The sequence below is a fragment of the Fusarium musae genome, chromosome 8, assembly GCF_019915245.1.
Source record: "Fusarium musae strain F31 chromosome 8, whole genome shotgun sequence".
Lineage (NCBI taxonomy): Eukaryota > Fungi > Ascomycota > Sordariomycetes > Hypocreales > Nectriaceae > Fusarium > Fusarium musae.
The window spans coordinates 1,768,263-1,780,317 of NC_058394.1; the positions used below are offsets into that span (position 1 = coordinate 1,768,263).

Consider the following 12,055-nt stretch of genomic DNA (forward strand, 5'->3'; position numbering starts at 1 on the left):
CGCGCTATGGACCCTCTATCAATTATAGCCAGTATCGCTGGCATAGCGTCAGCCGGCGCCCAACTGTCAAACACTCTTTTCAAGCTTTACAAGACAGTAAAGAATGCACCCAAGGAGATCCAATCGGTTGCCATTGAGATGTCTGGCTTGACTTCCACTCTCGAGCACTTACACGACATCATCAAATCCGGGCAATCGTATGCAAAACCGCAGTTTTGCGAAGCTGTTCGGCATGTTGTCAAGAACATCCGGATGACGCAGCAAGAGATTGACAAGATGGTGGCTGATGAAAGTATGCTACGAAGGGTTAAATGGCTCAGGGCTGCAAGGCTGCTATCGGATATTGAAAAGCATAAGGTCACATTGACTTTGCAAATTGCCATTCTTTCAGCGGCTGTTCTGGTCAAGTCCACTAATGGGTAAGCACCAATTCCGCAATTATGAACAATGATCTGACCTGTTCAGCCGTTTATCTATACAAGGGAGAGTGGAAAACAGATTCAAGGCCCAAGCCGAGAGTCTTGTCCTGGCTGGTCAAGCTTCGTTCCAGAATGATGAATCGGAGCCAATTCCAGATCCTCCTCAAGAAAGAGCACCGAGTCCACCAGTCCGCACAAACAAAAGATTACCAAGCCCCGTGCGTGAATCTGAGATTCCCGGACACGTAAGAACAGAGGAACTCTACGGTCAAAGCAAGAATTCAGAAGACAACGCATTTCTTTCTCCAAGCGACAAAGAAGAGGTCCGCTCAGCACTTGCGCTAAGTGTGAAAGATCCAATACGTTCAGAAAGACGTTATACTGTTCCTGCGATTGAAGATGAAGATGGAGAAAACATCTCTTCCGAAGACGAAGAAAGGGTGTCCCGACGTCGCAGAAGGTCGGGGTTTGATCCACTGTCCGGTAGCAGCATCGCGCAATTTGGACCTGATTTCCACAGACGCGGCGATGCAGCTACGTTTCTATATAATCTTGTTTTTCTCAACGAGATACCAGGTAAAGGAGCACCAGGACATAACTCACATCTCAGAGACACCGGAGGCAACGAAAAGATAGAAGTGCGGTACCGACATCGACATCCAGATCCAGCGTATGACAATGACTACTTTGACGATGAAAACATTGGCGATCTCCGGGAGAGAGTGAGATTCAAAGACCCCAAGCCTCAAGAACCAGGAAGGATTGTCAATCGACTTCTTCTGGCTTGGACATCATTGAGCGAAAGCGAGGTTGAGAAGGGGAAACCAGATAATCAGCCCGATAAGACCAAGGCATTTGGAGCGAGTGACAGCTCCGACAGTGAAGAGTCGCTCTACGAGCCCGAGAACCCAGAGAAATACTGGAGAAGAGTAAGCAATACACAGTTACTGATCGCGCATAGATATGCTAAGTTCTTGGATAGGAAGCAAGAGCAGCTCGCAATGGGTCCCCAAGAGAAGAAACCAAGTACAATGGTAAGCCTGAGTTTGATCCTCGTGGTCGTAAGATACTCAGACCAACGCAAGCTTGGGATGCTCCCTTTGGATATACGAATGCACCCCCTCGAAATAATGGCTCTTCACCAATATCAGAAGAACCAACTATGCCGTACCCAACTGGTGGCTACTTTCAGCCATACGGTCAGGCTCGAAATCCTTTTGCACCGTCTGACGGATCTTCGGCTCAGCCAAACTGGATGCCTGAAGCATCAAACTTCTCTCATAGATATCCTTTCCCACCACCACCACGACCACCATCAGGAGAGACATACTGGCCCCCACCAACCCAGTCACACAACCCGACCATGGAGAAAAAACCAGTGAAATCAAAGTTCCATAAACCTGCTTTTGTTGTTCTGCCACAAACGGACTCTGCAGACTATGAGGCTCGGCCTATAACTCCCAAGCTTCACCTTACGTCTGTTAGCTTAGGTATCATGAGGCAAGGAGATGAGCCAATCTGGGACTGCGATGCTTTCATGTCTGAAAAAGGTTGTCCTGGGAAAGCGGTTATGGGTGCACTTATTGGCGATAAATCCGCTAGAAATCCTCACGGATTAGATCTAGCGCATACGCTGATGAAAGGAAGAAGTACGAAGCTTGTGTATATCCGAGGAAATGGTGGGTGACAAAGAGAAGCCTTGACAGCTGCAATTGCTAACCCATCAGATCTTGGTGAAACTTGGTTCATAAATGAACAGCCCGTCTTCTTACAGTTCCTTCATTCTGGATACTTACCTCAATTCTATCCAGCAAAAGAGACCGATGAGAGAGCCATGAAGGAGGAGTACGTTGCTATCGGAGAAGAATGGGCCAGCTTCGAAGCTTTACAACAACTCGGGATGGTTGTCAGAAGAAGAGAAGAGGGACGTGTCCTCTTGGACCCTAGCACAACGTGGGCAAGTTGTCTCTTTAAGAACTTTGGGGCCTCATTGCTAACTTGGGGAAGTCAATGATTAAGGAGCTTGCCACTACGACTCTTCAACTGAGGAGCATGCGGCAAAGACGCACCTTCACGTCAACATTTTATAACTCCGCATCTGCATTTCGACAGAAACATGGATTGGAAGCGCCCTTACCTTCTGGGGCCACAGGCTCTGAGACTAGAACCCCCCCTGTCCCAGATAGACGTGCCAGAGTCGAGGATGAAAGCGAAGTTGATATCATCGACTTGCCAATAGGTGAAGAGCCCAAAAAGGCATCAGAAACAAACACAGAAGCCCAAAGCGAGACAGTGCTTGTGGCACTTAAACCACAAGTTTCCGTCACCCCACCATCAACGCCACAGCAAACCTCGCCTAATTATTTGGACACAAGCGAGGTAGCATCAGAGGTTTCTCCAGGGTCACGCTTATTCAGGTTTGTGAAGCGTTATAAAACAGGAGGGAAGAAAAACCTGTCTATACCCTTACATCGACAGAGCTCGAAGACCAGTGGACAGGGAAGTGAGAGGACCGAATGGCAGGATGATGATAAAAGGCCCCTAACACCGACGGACTCGGGTGTTGGAAGTTCAATAGTCTCAGGGCGATAAGCATTCGACATCAGGCTGAGTTACATGTTCTGTTTCCAAGTATCATTCATGATCTCAGGCTACATCTATATATTCAAACTTGTATTCGTAGTTAATACGGGAAGAATTCATTTGTAATTTAAGATCTACTCCCTTTTGTAAAAAGAATAATCTGTATATCCAACATCGTTATCTTCAAAAGGTCCATAAAATGTCTTTCTATCATACGCCTGCAGCGGCCATCCATTCCTCAATCTCTCTACCAAGTCAGGGTTACTGATAAAATACCTTCCATACAACAGACCATCATACTTCCCACTCTCGACAACACCCCATGAGTTAACATCATTGAATCCGCCAGCGGAAAAGAATGGCGTATTGCCAAAGATGGAACGGAACAGCGACAGATCGACAGTAGGCAACCCCCAAGATCCTAGGAACTCCTGCTTCTCTGCCTCTGAGAAGATCTGCTCATATCTTGGCTCAACAAAACTAACATATGAAAGCTTCGGTAAGCGGGATTTCAGTTCGCGGCAGAGGTGGCTCCATGTTTCAACGCGCTTCTCGCCACGAGCCTGATTAAACAGACCGAAAGGGGTGAGGCGAATAGCCAAGTTTTCTTGGCCAATTGCCTTGGCTAGTTCCTCCATAAGCTCAAGTGCAAAGTTAGATCTCTTCTCCTCGGTGCCGCCGTAGTGATCAGTCCGTTTGTTGATGTTTGAGGAGAGAAATTGCTCGACGAGGTATCCGTTTCCACCGTGGACTTCAACACCGTCAAAACCAGCTTCGATAGCATTCTTGGCTGCATTGACGTAGTCACCGATGGTGCTCTTTATCTTTTCCACGGTCATCTCGATAGGTGGGTAGTCCGCCATCTTTACAGGTGTGGTGCTGTGGGGTGGGGGGTATGCAAAGGTCTCGTTGGGGTCATCCCATGGTGTGGCAGAGGGAGCCAAAATAGGAGTTCCCGTCAATTGGGGGATGTTGGCGCGACCGGAGTGCCACAATTGGGCATACATATAGCCTCCTTTTGAATGGACAGCAGAAACGACCTTCTTCCAGCCTTCTACCTGTTCGGGGAGGAAAATGCCTGGAACACCTGGCATTCCATTGCCTTCAAGTGAAGGGGGGAGGCCCTCAGAAATGACGAGACCACCATCGGTTGCTCGTTGAGAATAGTATTCGACCATCAGGTCATTGGGAATCCAGAGCCGATTGGGTTTCTCGGGGGTAGAATCGGGGTTCACCGGAGTTCCCCGATTTCTAGTTAGAGGTGCATGGATGATGCGGTGCTTGAGATGGACTTTGCCATTTCCAATGTCAAGGGGAGTGAAGAGCTTGGAAGAAGCTCCGGCATCGATGATATCGCCCATTGTGCAGTATATCGCGAAGTTCGGGAAGGTATGCCTTGTGTCTTCAAGGGACCGCGAGATCTCAGATACTTGAACAATTGTGTGTACATCGAGAAACCACCGATATCAGAGTCTGATATGTCATCCTATGCAGGGTTCCAAGAACCCGGAACGGTCTGCAGAGACCAATGCCAGTCTTGATCAGGTGCATTGGCTCCATAGATGACACTTACGCCACCTCGGTATTCTCCACAGACAAGGACCATATTCTTTAGTCTCTGCATATCTTGGCGAATATTGTGGGCTGATTGCGATACCAGGCGCAGGATTGAGTTGATGTAACGTTTTTGACGCCTCGACGAATCGACAGGCTTGCAGCATGAGAAACCCGGTCCTTGGTACAGACGTCAATGTCTGGACGATGTCACAGCGGTCCACTATAAATGGAGATAAGAATGGGGATGAGTGGATGAGTTTTGACGTTTGCTAGATGATAAGCTGTGATAAGGTCATGGTTGGGCCCAGAGAAGACACTAGATATTGGAAATGGAGCGTTATCAAGGCAATCTCCAAGAGCTTACTAATTCGACTCAACCGAACCATGGTGCCTTTAGGATACGGGCAACTGACGCTCTAAAAGTTGACGATAGAGTGATTTGGAGTGTGTGTAGTTGACGGCAGGAGAGATCTACCAGAATGACATTAAATTCAGGATTATTGTAACCCTTAGGAAGACACTACCTCCCCCTTTCGCCTTACATTTTACTGTTATCAGCTGAATCATTGTATATACGTGGACTAAAAAGAAGAAAGACGATTCTTCTTGGTAAGTATTAGGACTATCTCGTCTTGAGTTGTTTATAATAGTACAAGTAAAGCCACAAGTCTCAAATACAAATAGCATATACTTAACGTATATGAGATTTTTATAAGGGTATTATGTACATTGAGACTAGGAAAGCAGCTTAATATGTCCCAACCTGAACTGAATCGTGAAGCGAGACCATACTGCACCATCTCAAGACTCATAGCTGACGAATGAAAAGCTTATGGGTACCCGGAATGACATGTCAACAAAATTAGACTCAAAGGTGACTGAAACTTTCTGCAAATGAATGTTTGCTAGGTTCAGTTTATGTTCAAGCGGTCAATCTATACTGTTGAGACATTCTTCAACGACAGTCACGGTTTATGCCCCGTTGAGAGGTCATAAGCTCTAAGTACCAATCAATAAAAAGTCTTATTTGTGACTGAAAGCTTAATATTTAATCACCTGCCTCATTTGTATTTTTTAGCTGAAACAGGGCTGCGAGGATCAGCACAGAACTGACCTCATCTGCGCTGACAGCCTACCTCTAAAGCCTAACTCTATAGGTAGTCATCGACTACATGGTTGCTTTAGCTTGCCTTCTAGGGATCGGCCGCCGTAAACTAGTTGATACTAATAAATGACTAGGGTTGAGTGCTCATAGAGTTGGGTCCTTACTCAGTGCAGGGAGCTAATAACAGCCCTATTCACAGGAGCCCGGCACAACGGCATGTCAGGGTGTTTAAAGTAAGTCCCGGAACTCTCGGTAAACTACAGCAATCTCGTGTTTACATATTTGCACCCCATGTTGTCAATCTCTAGCGGTTTTATAATAATGTACTAGTTAAGCAATGTTGGATATAGACTACCCACTATGTGAAGCCAGAAGTGTCCTTGCTACTGAAACAATACTTTCCCAAAGCGTTTTCTCATCAGCATATAGTTTACAGCAATAGGTCGGATTGTGTATATGTTCATGTCGAAGTTATGAGCTATATGCAATATTTGCAGTTGAGACCTGTGATTCAGAGTTTATCTTCATTACACGGAGCTGAGTTAGAATGTAGACTGTGTGTTAACCTGAGTAAGTGTCCTTTTACCTTTCACTTAGTGGCGCTTTGTTCTACCTAATGAGGATAGTAGATAGATTTACTGTACTTGAAACACAGTTCGCTCTCCATTTGTGGGGGTTTGTACATATTAAGTTTGACTATAATCCCTGGATATATGTGCAAACAAGCATTTGTTTGCAAAGTACTGCAATTTGTTTACTACTGGTACAGAAAGAATCTGGATCCTTTATTAAACTATCTTTAACACAATTACGAAACTTCCACAAACAGGTCTGAAGTCGCTAGATGTGTACCAAAGCATGGGTCAGATACCTAGGAAATTAAGGAAGATGTATTTCATGATTCTTATGAATATATGTTCTGGGTCTCCTTTCCTCAAGAGACTTCACGACTGAACGTTTATTAATAGCGCAAACCTGTGAAGATGATTAGACCCGTGCTCTTAAATAGGCTTGAGCTCTCTCATTCTAACGTTACAACAACCACTCTATTCCTTAACTCCTTCATACCTTGTCCTCTCTAAACACCTTGCCTTTTAAGTCCTTCACTTACTGCCACTACAACCCTTACTCAATTATGCTGCTCAATAACATATTCGTCGCCATCTTAGTCCCTATGGCTCTTGCAGCCACTCCGCTCGGGGGCGGAAGATGGAAGAAAGTCAACCCTTCCCTCAAACCCCAGCAATGCGCAGGAGGGCAAATCAAGGGTGACGTCTTTCACCTTCCACCAAAGGCCAATGGGCAGACCATTGGCTCCGGCTGTCACAATGGCCATCTTCGCGCCGAATACGGCTCCAAAGACCACTATACCTCGGGCGTACACCAATTTACCGGCAAATTCACCATCAACTCGTTCGGAGGGGATCGAATCTCTCTCAAGCAAACAATCGGATACAAAGGTGCATGGTTCATGCTGGCTGCAGATCACTCTGGAGATTTGTACGGTGTGGGAGGTAGAGGGACAATTGCTAAGGGAGTGGCCAAAGTTGGTGCAACGGTTACTGTCAACACCATTCATGATGCCGATACCGGTTTATATAAGGTCTTCATCAACGGAGAGGAGAAATACTCCACTACTTCGCCGCGAGAGGTATGGGGAGATAAGTATGGAGCCTATGCTACTGTAAGCGGTTCAGGGCCAATTACTGTTACATGGAATGATGTAGAATTCTACACTCGTTAGCATTGTGTTTTCGTGATGGGATTGGAGAGAATGAGTTAAAGGCTGAAGGGGTTGGGGTTTTTCCTCTGGGTGTAGCCCAGTTTTCCCTGTAACTTCATGAAGCAGCTGGCCTTTCTAGCAACGCACAGCGGTTATACTAGACATAGATGTTTCAATTCTTTACTGTCAAACTAGAACGAAATCCTGTCTTCTCTCTATTCGAACTAGCTTGGCGCTTGTAGAAACCTGCTCTGTCTAAATACATCTCCAAGAAATTTCCTTGATACCCCATCTGAACCCTTACCATCCCAGAGCTGCCTTGATAGAGGCTTCCAGAAGCGCACCTCCCTTGGCTTGCGTAGCAGCATTTGGGTGATAGTCACATCCTGAATCAGAGCCCTGAGTAGGCCAATCAACCAGATGAGTCTTGACACCAGTCAGCTGCTGCATGGCATCCTTGAGAACTTTGACATGTGTGGACTTTTGCGCATCAGCCGTGGTAGGGTAGTAATCGCTGAGGAGCGGAGAAGACACAAAGAAGAACTGAGCCTTGGGGTAGTGTGGCTGTATGCTCCTCACCAACTTGACCAGAGCTTGAGTCAGGTCTGCAGGGTTGACTGGCTGGCGCACGTTGAGGTAACTGAAGTCATTTGTGCCGAGGTTGATCACAACAGCGTCAGGAACCCAGGAACTGGGGAACGTGAAACTGTTATCGGCGTCGTTGGCTCCGTAGCGCGTGTAGAGAACTGGCATCGTCGGTGAAGTATCGGGAGGGTTCTGGGCATAGTTTCGGATAAGGCCCTTACCGCTCCAAGCGACGACACTATAATCCGCCTTTAAAGCTCTTGCGGCCACGGCACCGTATGTCTTGCCGTTATTCTGCAGAACAGCTGAATCGGCACAAGGGTTAACGCCATCAAGACCGTATCCAACAGTGATGGAGTCGCCAATGATCTCAATCTTGCGCTTTGGAGCTACGTTCTCGACCAGTTGACCATCCGTGCTGACGCCGGAAACTCGGAAGGAACCGAAAGATGCTTCAGATCGCTTGCGAAGTTCAACGGTATGAGTACCCTGTGAGAGCTTTGGGGTCGAGATCGATGTTCCCTCTACATTTTTAACGAGAATTGGGTTGCCACCGTCGATGATCAGATCTGCACTTGATGTTCCGGTGATAACGTCAATCTTGATACTGGCGGTAGTTCCTTTGAAGGTGAAAGCCACTCCGGTGCTCGGCCATGTGAGCTGCTTGGTCGCTGGATTGACCCTTCCGACGAACCTATAGCTCTATACCAGCAGATTAGTCGTGTCTCGTGTCGTTGATGATGAGACTTACAGGGAGTGAGGCGGCTGACACAGCGGTCATAAAAAGGGACAATACAGCCACCTTCATCTTGACCGTGCTTTGTATCTAAACACTGTCAATAATCGGTAGGACTTTCGATGAAATAAAAGGACATTTTCTCATCTTATATACTTTCCCCGATCTCCTGATCAATCCTATAGACTTCGGCAGAGACTATCCGAATTTGCCTAAATAGGCAAAGTACGACTGTTTACAGGGTTTCTGTTTCATAAATCATCCACCACTTACAGTGTGCCCTATCCTATTTAATTGAGACGATCCAGCTGTTTCTGTATTTCTCCGGCCCTTCGAAAAGCTGCCGGGCCGAAACGAGAGCTTTTGACCCGGAACTCTCGGAGGGGCCTATGGCGGAGTTCACATTTACTTTGCAATAGGTATAGGGAGATAATTAACTGTGCTTCCTAATACCACTGCCGCCTATGACTAGCGTTTGAGGAAGTTGAGTTAATTCATTTGGAACAAATCGCTAGCTAAGCTCTGTTTGGCTGGTGTTGATCTGCAGATAAGCTTGAACGACAGGATCTTGATCCAACTGACGACGAAAGATTAAATCCAGGAGGCTGATAAGGGAACAATGCAAAGGACGCCTTCTGGAAAGGTATTTGAAGTCAGATGGAAAGCAAAGGCCATCAGGATACATCAGAGTTCCTTCTGTATATCCCCGGGGGCAAATCCGCAATTCGTGATATCAACCTTAGCAGGCTTCACCTCGACGCTTCCAAGCTCTTCGCCCTTGTCACGAGTGAGCCAGTTCAAGGTATCAAGAGTCGATACGAAGCCCTCCTTTGCACTATCTAGGACAAGCACAGGTCTAGAGGTTTCACCATATGTGAGGATCCAGCAGGAACCGCAGAGCGGAGAATTAGGTCCATCGACCTGTTCAAGGCCAGTGATCGAATGCGGAATGTCTCCGATGGTTTTCCATGATGGGTATCCATCCAGTATAAGACCGTTCTTGTAGCATGCTAGCTGACTAACAGGTATCGAGTTGCTGTCATAAAGTTTGCTGTATGTGACTATTCCCTGAGTTAATAGTGGAGGGAGGTTCAATCGTGGTGAGCTCTTACGTGAAACGGCAGATACTGAAGTCAATAGTAGACCAGCAACTATGGAATTGGATTTGAACATATTGTTTGAAAGGTAAAGCGGCAAAAGTTCTGTGGTGACTGCTAAGCAGTGAAGCAAGGCTTGGTGTTTTCGAAAGGATGTAAAACAGCGGGGTGGCCACGAGTCAAGATTGACATGAATATATCCGATTTAGCGGTTTGGCAGGTATCCTCTTTATTAGGTTATTAGTTACCCTGTCCTAATGCGCGTTGTTGACTGTTGGTCGTTGGTTATGATTATGTTCTCATGATCATATCATGCTGGTTGATACCTAACTTTCAATTGGTCACATTGCATTCCCGAAATATGATTTGTTCAGAAGGTTTCACTCCCCTGTGCATTTTGCCTAAAGGGTTATTTGCTGTCAACTAAGTAAGACATTTACACGATCCAGACCGTCCTGGCTCACCAGGGTCATTCGCTTACAGAGGCGTATTACTCGTATATTTCGGTCTTTCTAGACTGGCAGACTAGAATAGGCAACTCGTGGATGTAAAGAGGGCTCGGTTTGGGCGATAATTTCCACGGCGATTACTCCTTTCGCTGAATGCATGATAAGCAGCTAAGCCACCATGCACCTTTACCCCTTGGATACACATCTTGCTCTTGGTCTCTTGATGCGGGATTGCTACTTTGATCTCGTGGTATGTCTGCTAGTTTGATGAACCTTGTGTAGTAGGTATGGTTCATGTAGCTCCTAATTCTCTATAGACCACTACGAGCGACTAAAGTAGCAGAAGATGTAAAAGATTTGGCCTCGTTCAACAATAAATAGACAACACCATCATAATTGATCATATCAGGCATGCATGCATGGGTCTTTGGCCCTTGAGCGAGTCTCGGTTGCGGGACCCCATGGCCCCCAACAACAACTTTAACAGGGCTTCTCATGGTTGCTGTACTGCCTCAAATTGATATTGATGAGCAGATATCAGTGCCCTGACCCCTTGAGAGAGATGTCTTTGACATAAGTATAAATTCGTCCGAATGATCCTCAGCCTTTTGATCACTTCATCTGCAACAGTTCCTGTTCAAGCATCTCCTTTCTCACTACTCAAACACTTTCTATCTTCAATTTCAATCATTATTCAAGATGAAGTACAACAGCGCGATTCTGGTTCTCGTCTGCTCAACCTTGATTTCTGCTGGAACATCCACTATCTCTGGTGCCGAAGCTGTCTGTGGAGATCTTGGAATTCTTCAGGTCACTCCCGGAAATATCCCTGATGGCGTAGAGCCCTCAGATCTTCGCCTCTGCGCCGATCATCCACTCGGCCGCAACCGCACCCTTGATCCCGCCAAGGGTGCCTCCCTAGCGCCCCTCGAGGAAGGCGATATCCCCAATACAACCCCAATGGGTACCTCCAGACTCTTCCAAAAGAGACGTTGCTATTACGGGGCACCTTACGGCTGTTCAGACAAGTACTGCTGGAAGAGCTGCGGTTCGAAGGGGAGCGGCCAATGGTGCTGGACCGCGACGGCTGGGGGGGTTGGGCCGTGGGCTAAATGTAAGACGTGGGAGGACTGTGGAACAAACGGACTTCAATATGGCTGTGGAAAGAACTGTGTTCTGCCGGGCGTGTGTGGGTGTAGCTGTTAGAAGCTACGGTCACAAAGGGGATCTATGGCTGAGAAAGTTGCGGTCTGTAACTAATATGTATTTTGTTGCTGCCCATTATGTTACACTTGAGGCTACGAGGCTTTGCGGACTGGACTTCAAGTTAAAAAAGGCTTAGATATTATGAGGATATCTCCAGAGCAGTTTATCATAATACAGGCTTGTTTAAGATGTATTAGGGCAGTGATGCCATTCTTGGGGTCATATTTGGTACATTGCGGTAGTTCAAGATATCTTTAGAGTATCTTGTGATAAACATAGCTTTGGATATTTCGCCTTCTCACCGAAATGCTAGAGTATGAGTCTTTTGCGAGCTAATAATAGACCCATAACCTTTTTTCACTGATGCTCCAAACTTCCTTACTACCTCCAGACCTTGGTCAATTTTCGTGTCACCTCATGGCCACGCAAGGAGGTCTATTCGAGCTTCAATTTAGATCTCAGACTGCCGCCAAAGAGGCGACGAAGGCGTTATGTTTTTAATCCTCTCTGTAGCTGCAGCATATTCATCATCGTTGACGTACGGCTCTCCTTGGGGATTAGTAAATCCCCCCAGGAGAAGAAGTCGCCGATCATC

The 12,055-nt window shown here is 46.6% G+C and overlaps 6 protein-coding genes across 6 annotated transcripts; 3 read left to right on the top strand and 3 right to left on the bottom strand.

Annotated features, from left to right (window-relative positions):
• Positions 1 to 6: 6 nt before the first annotated feature.
• On the top strand, positions 7 to 2,433 carry J7337_010811 (uncharacterized protein; the record flags this gene model as incomplete). Its single annotated transcript, XM_044828381.1, has 4 exons — positions 7 to 419; positions 466 to 1,348; positions 1,402 to 2,098; positions 2,231 to 2,433. The coding sequence occupies 4 exons, from the start codon at positions 7 to 9 to the stop codon at positions 2,431 to 2,433; spliced, it is 2,196 nt and encodes a 731-aa protein (XP_044676935.1).
• Positions 2,434 to 3,212: 779 nt separating this feature from the next.
• Positions 3,213 to 4,363, bottom strand: J7337_010812 (uncharacterized protein; the record flags this gene model as incomplete). Its single annotated transcript, XM_044828382.1, has 2 exons — positions 3,213 to 3,249; positions 3,303 to 4,363. The coding sequence occupies 2 exons, from the start codon at positions 4,361 to 4,363 to the stop codon at positions 3,213 to 3,215; spliced, it is 1,098 nt and encodes a 365-aa protein (XP_044676936.1).
• A 2,475-nt stretch (positions 4,364 to 6,838) lies between these two features.
• Positions 6,839 to 7,408, top strand: J7337_010813 (uncharacterized protein; the record flags this gene model as incomplete). The annotated part of the gene is made up of 1 exon (XM_044828383.1): positions 6,839 to 7,408. One exon carries the CDS (start codon positions 6,839 to 6,841, stop codon positions 7,406 to 7,408), a length of 570 nt encoding a protein of 189 aa, XP_044676937.1.
• Positions 7,409 to 7,687: 279 nt separating this feature from the next.
• J7337_010814 (uncharacterized protein) lies at positions 7,688 to 8,780 on the bottom strand (the record flags this gene model as incomplete). Its single annotated transcript, XM_044828384.1, has 2 exons — positions 7,688 to 8,674; positions 8,724 to 8,780. 2 exons carry the CDS (start codon positions 8,778 to 8,780, stop codon positions 7,688 to 7,690), a joined length of 1,044 nt encoding a protein of 347 aa, XP_044676938.1.
• A 612-nt stretch (positions 8,781 to 9,392) lies between these two features.
• Positions 9,393 to 9,881, bottom strand: J7337_010815 (uncharacterized protein; the record flags this gene model as incomplete). The annotated part of the gene is made up of 2 exons (XM_044828385.1): positions 9,393 to 9,769; positions 9,821 to 9,881. 2 exons carry the CDS (start codon positions 9,879 to 9,881, stop codon positions 9,393 to 9,395), a joined length of 438 nt encoding a protein of 145 aa, XP_044676939.1.
• A 1,072-nt stretch (positions 9,882 to 10,953) lies between these two features.
• On the top strand, positions 10,954 to 11,366 carry J7337_010816 (uncharacterized protein; the record flags this gene model as incomplete). The annotated part of the gene is made up of 2 exons (XM_044828386.1): positions 10,954 to 11,218; positions 11,242 to 11,366. The coding sequence occupies 2 exons, from the start codon at positions 10,954 to 10,956 to the stop codon at positions 11,364 to 11,366; spliced, it is 390 nt and encodes a 129-aa protein (XP_044676940.1).
• Positions 11,367 to 12,055: the final 689 nt, after the last annotated feature.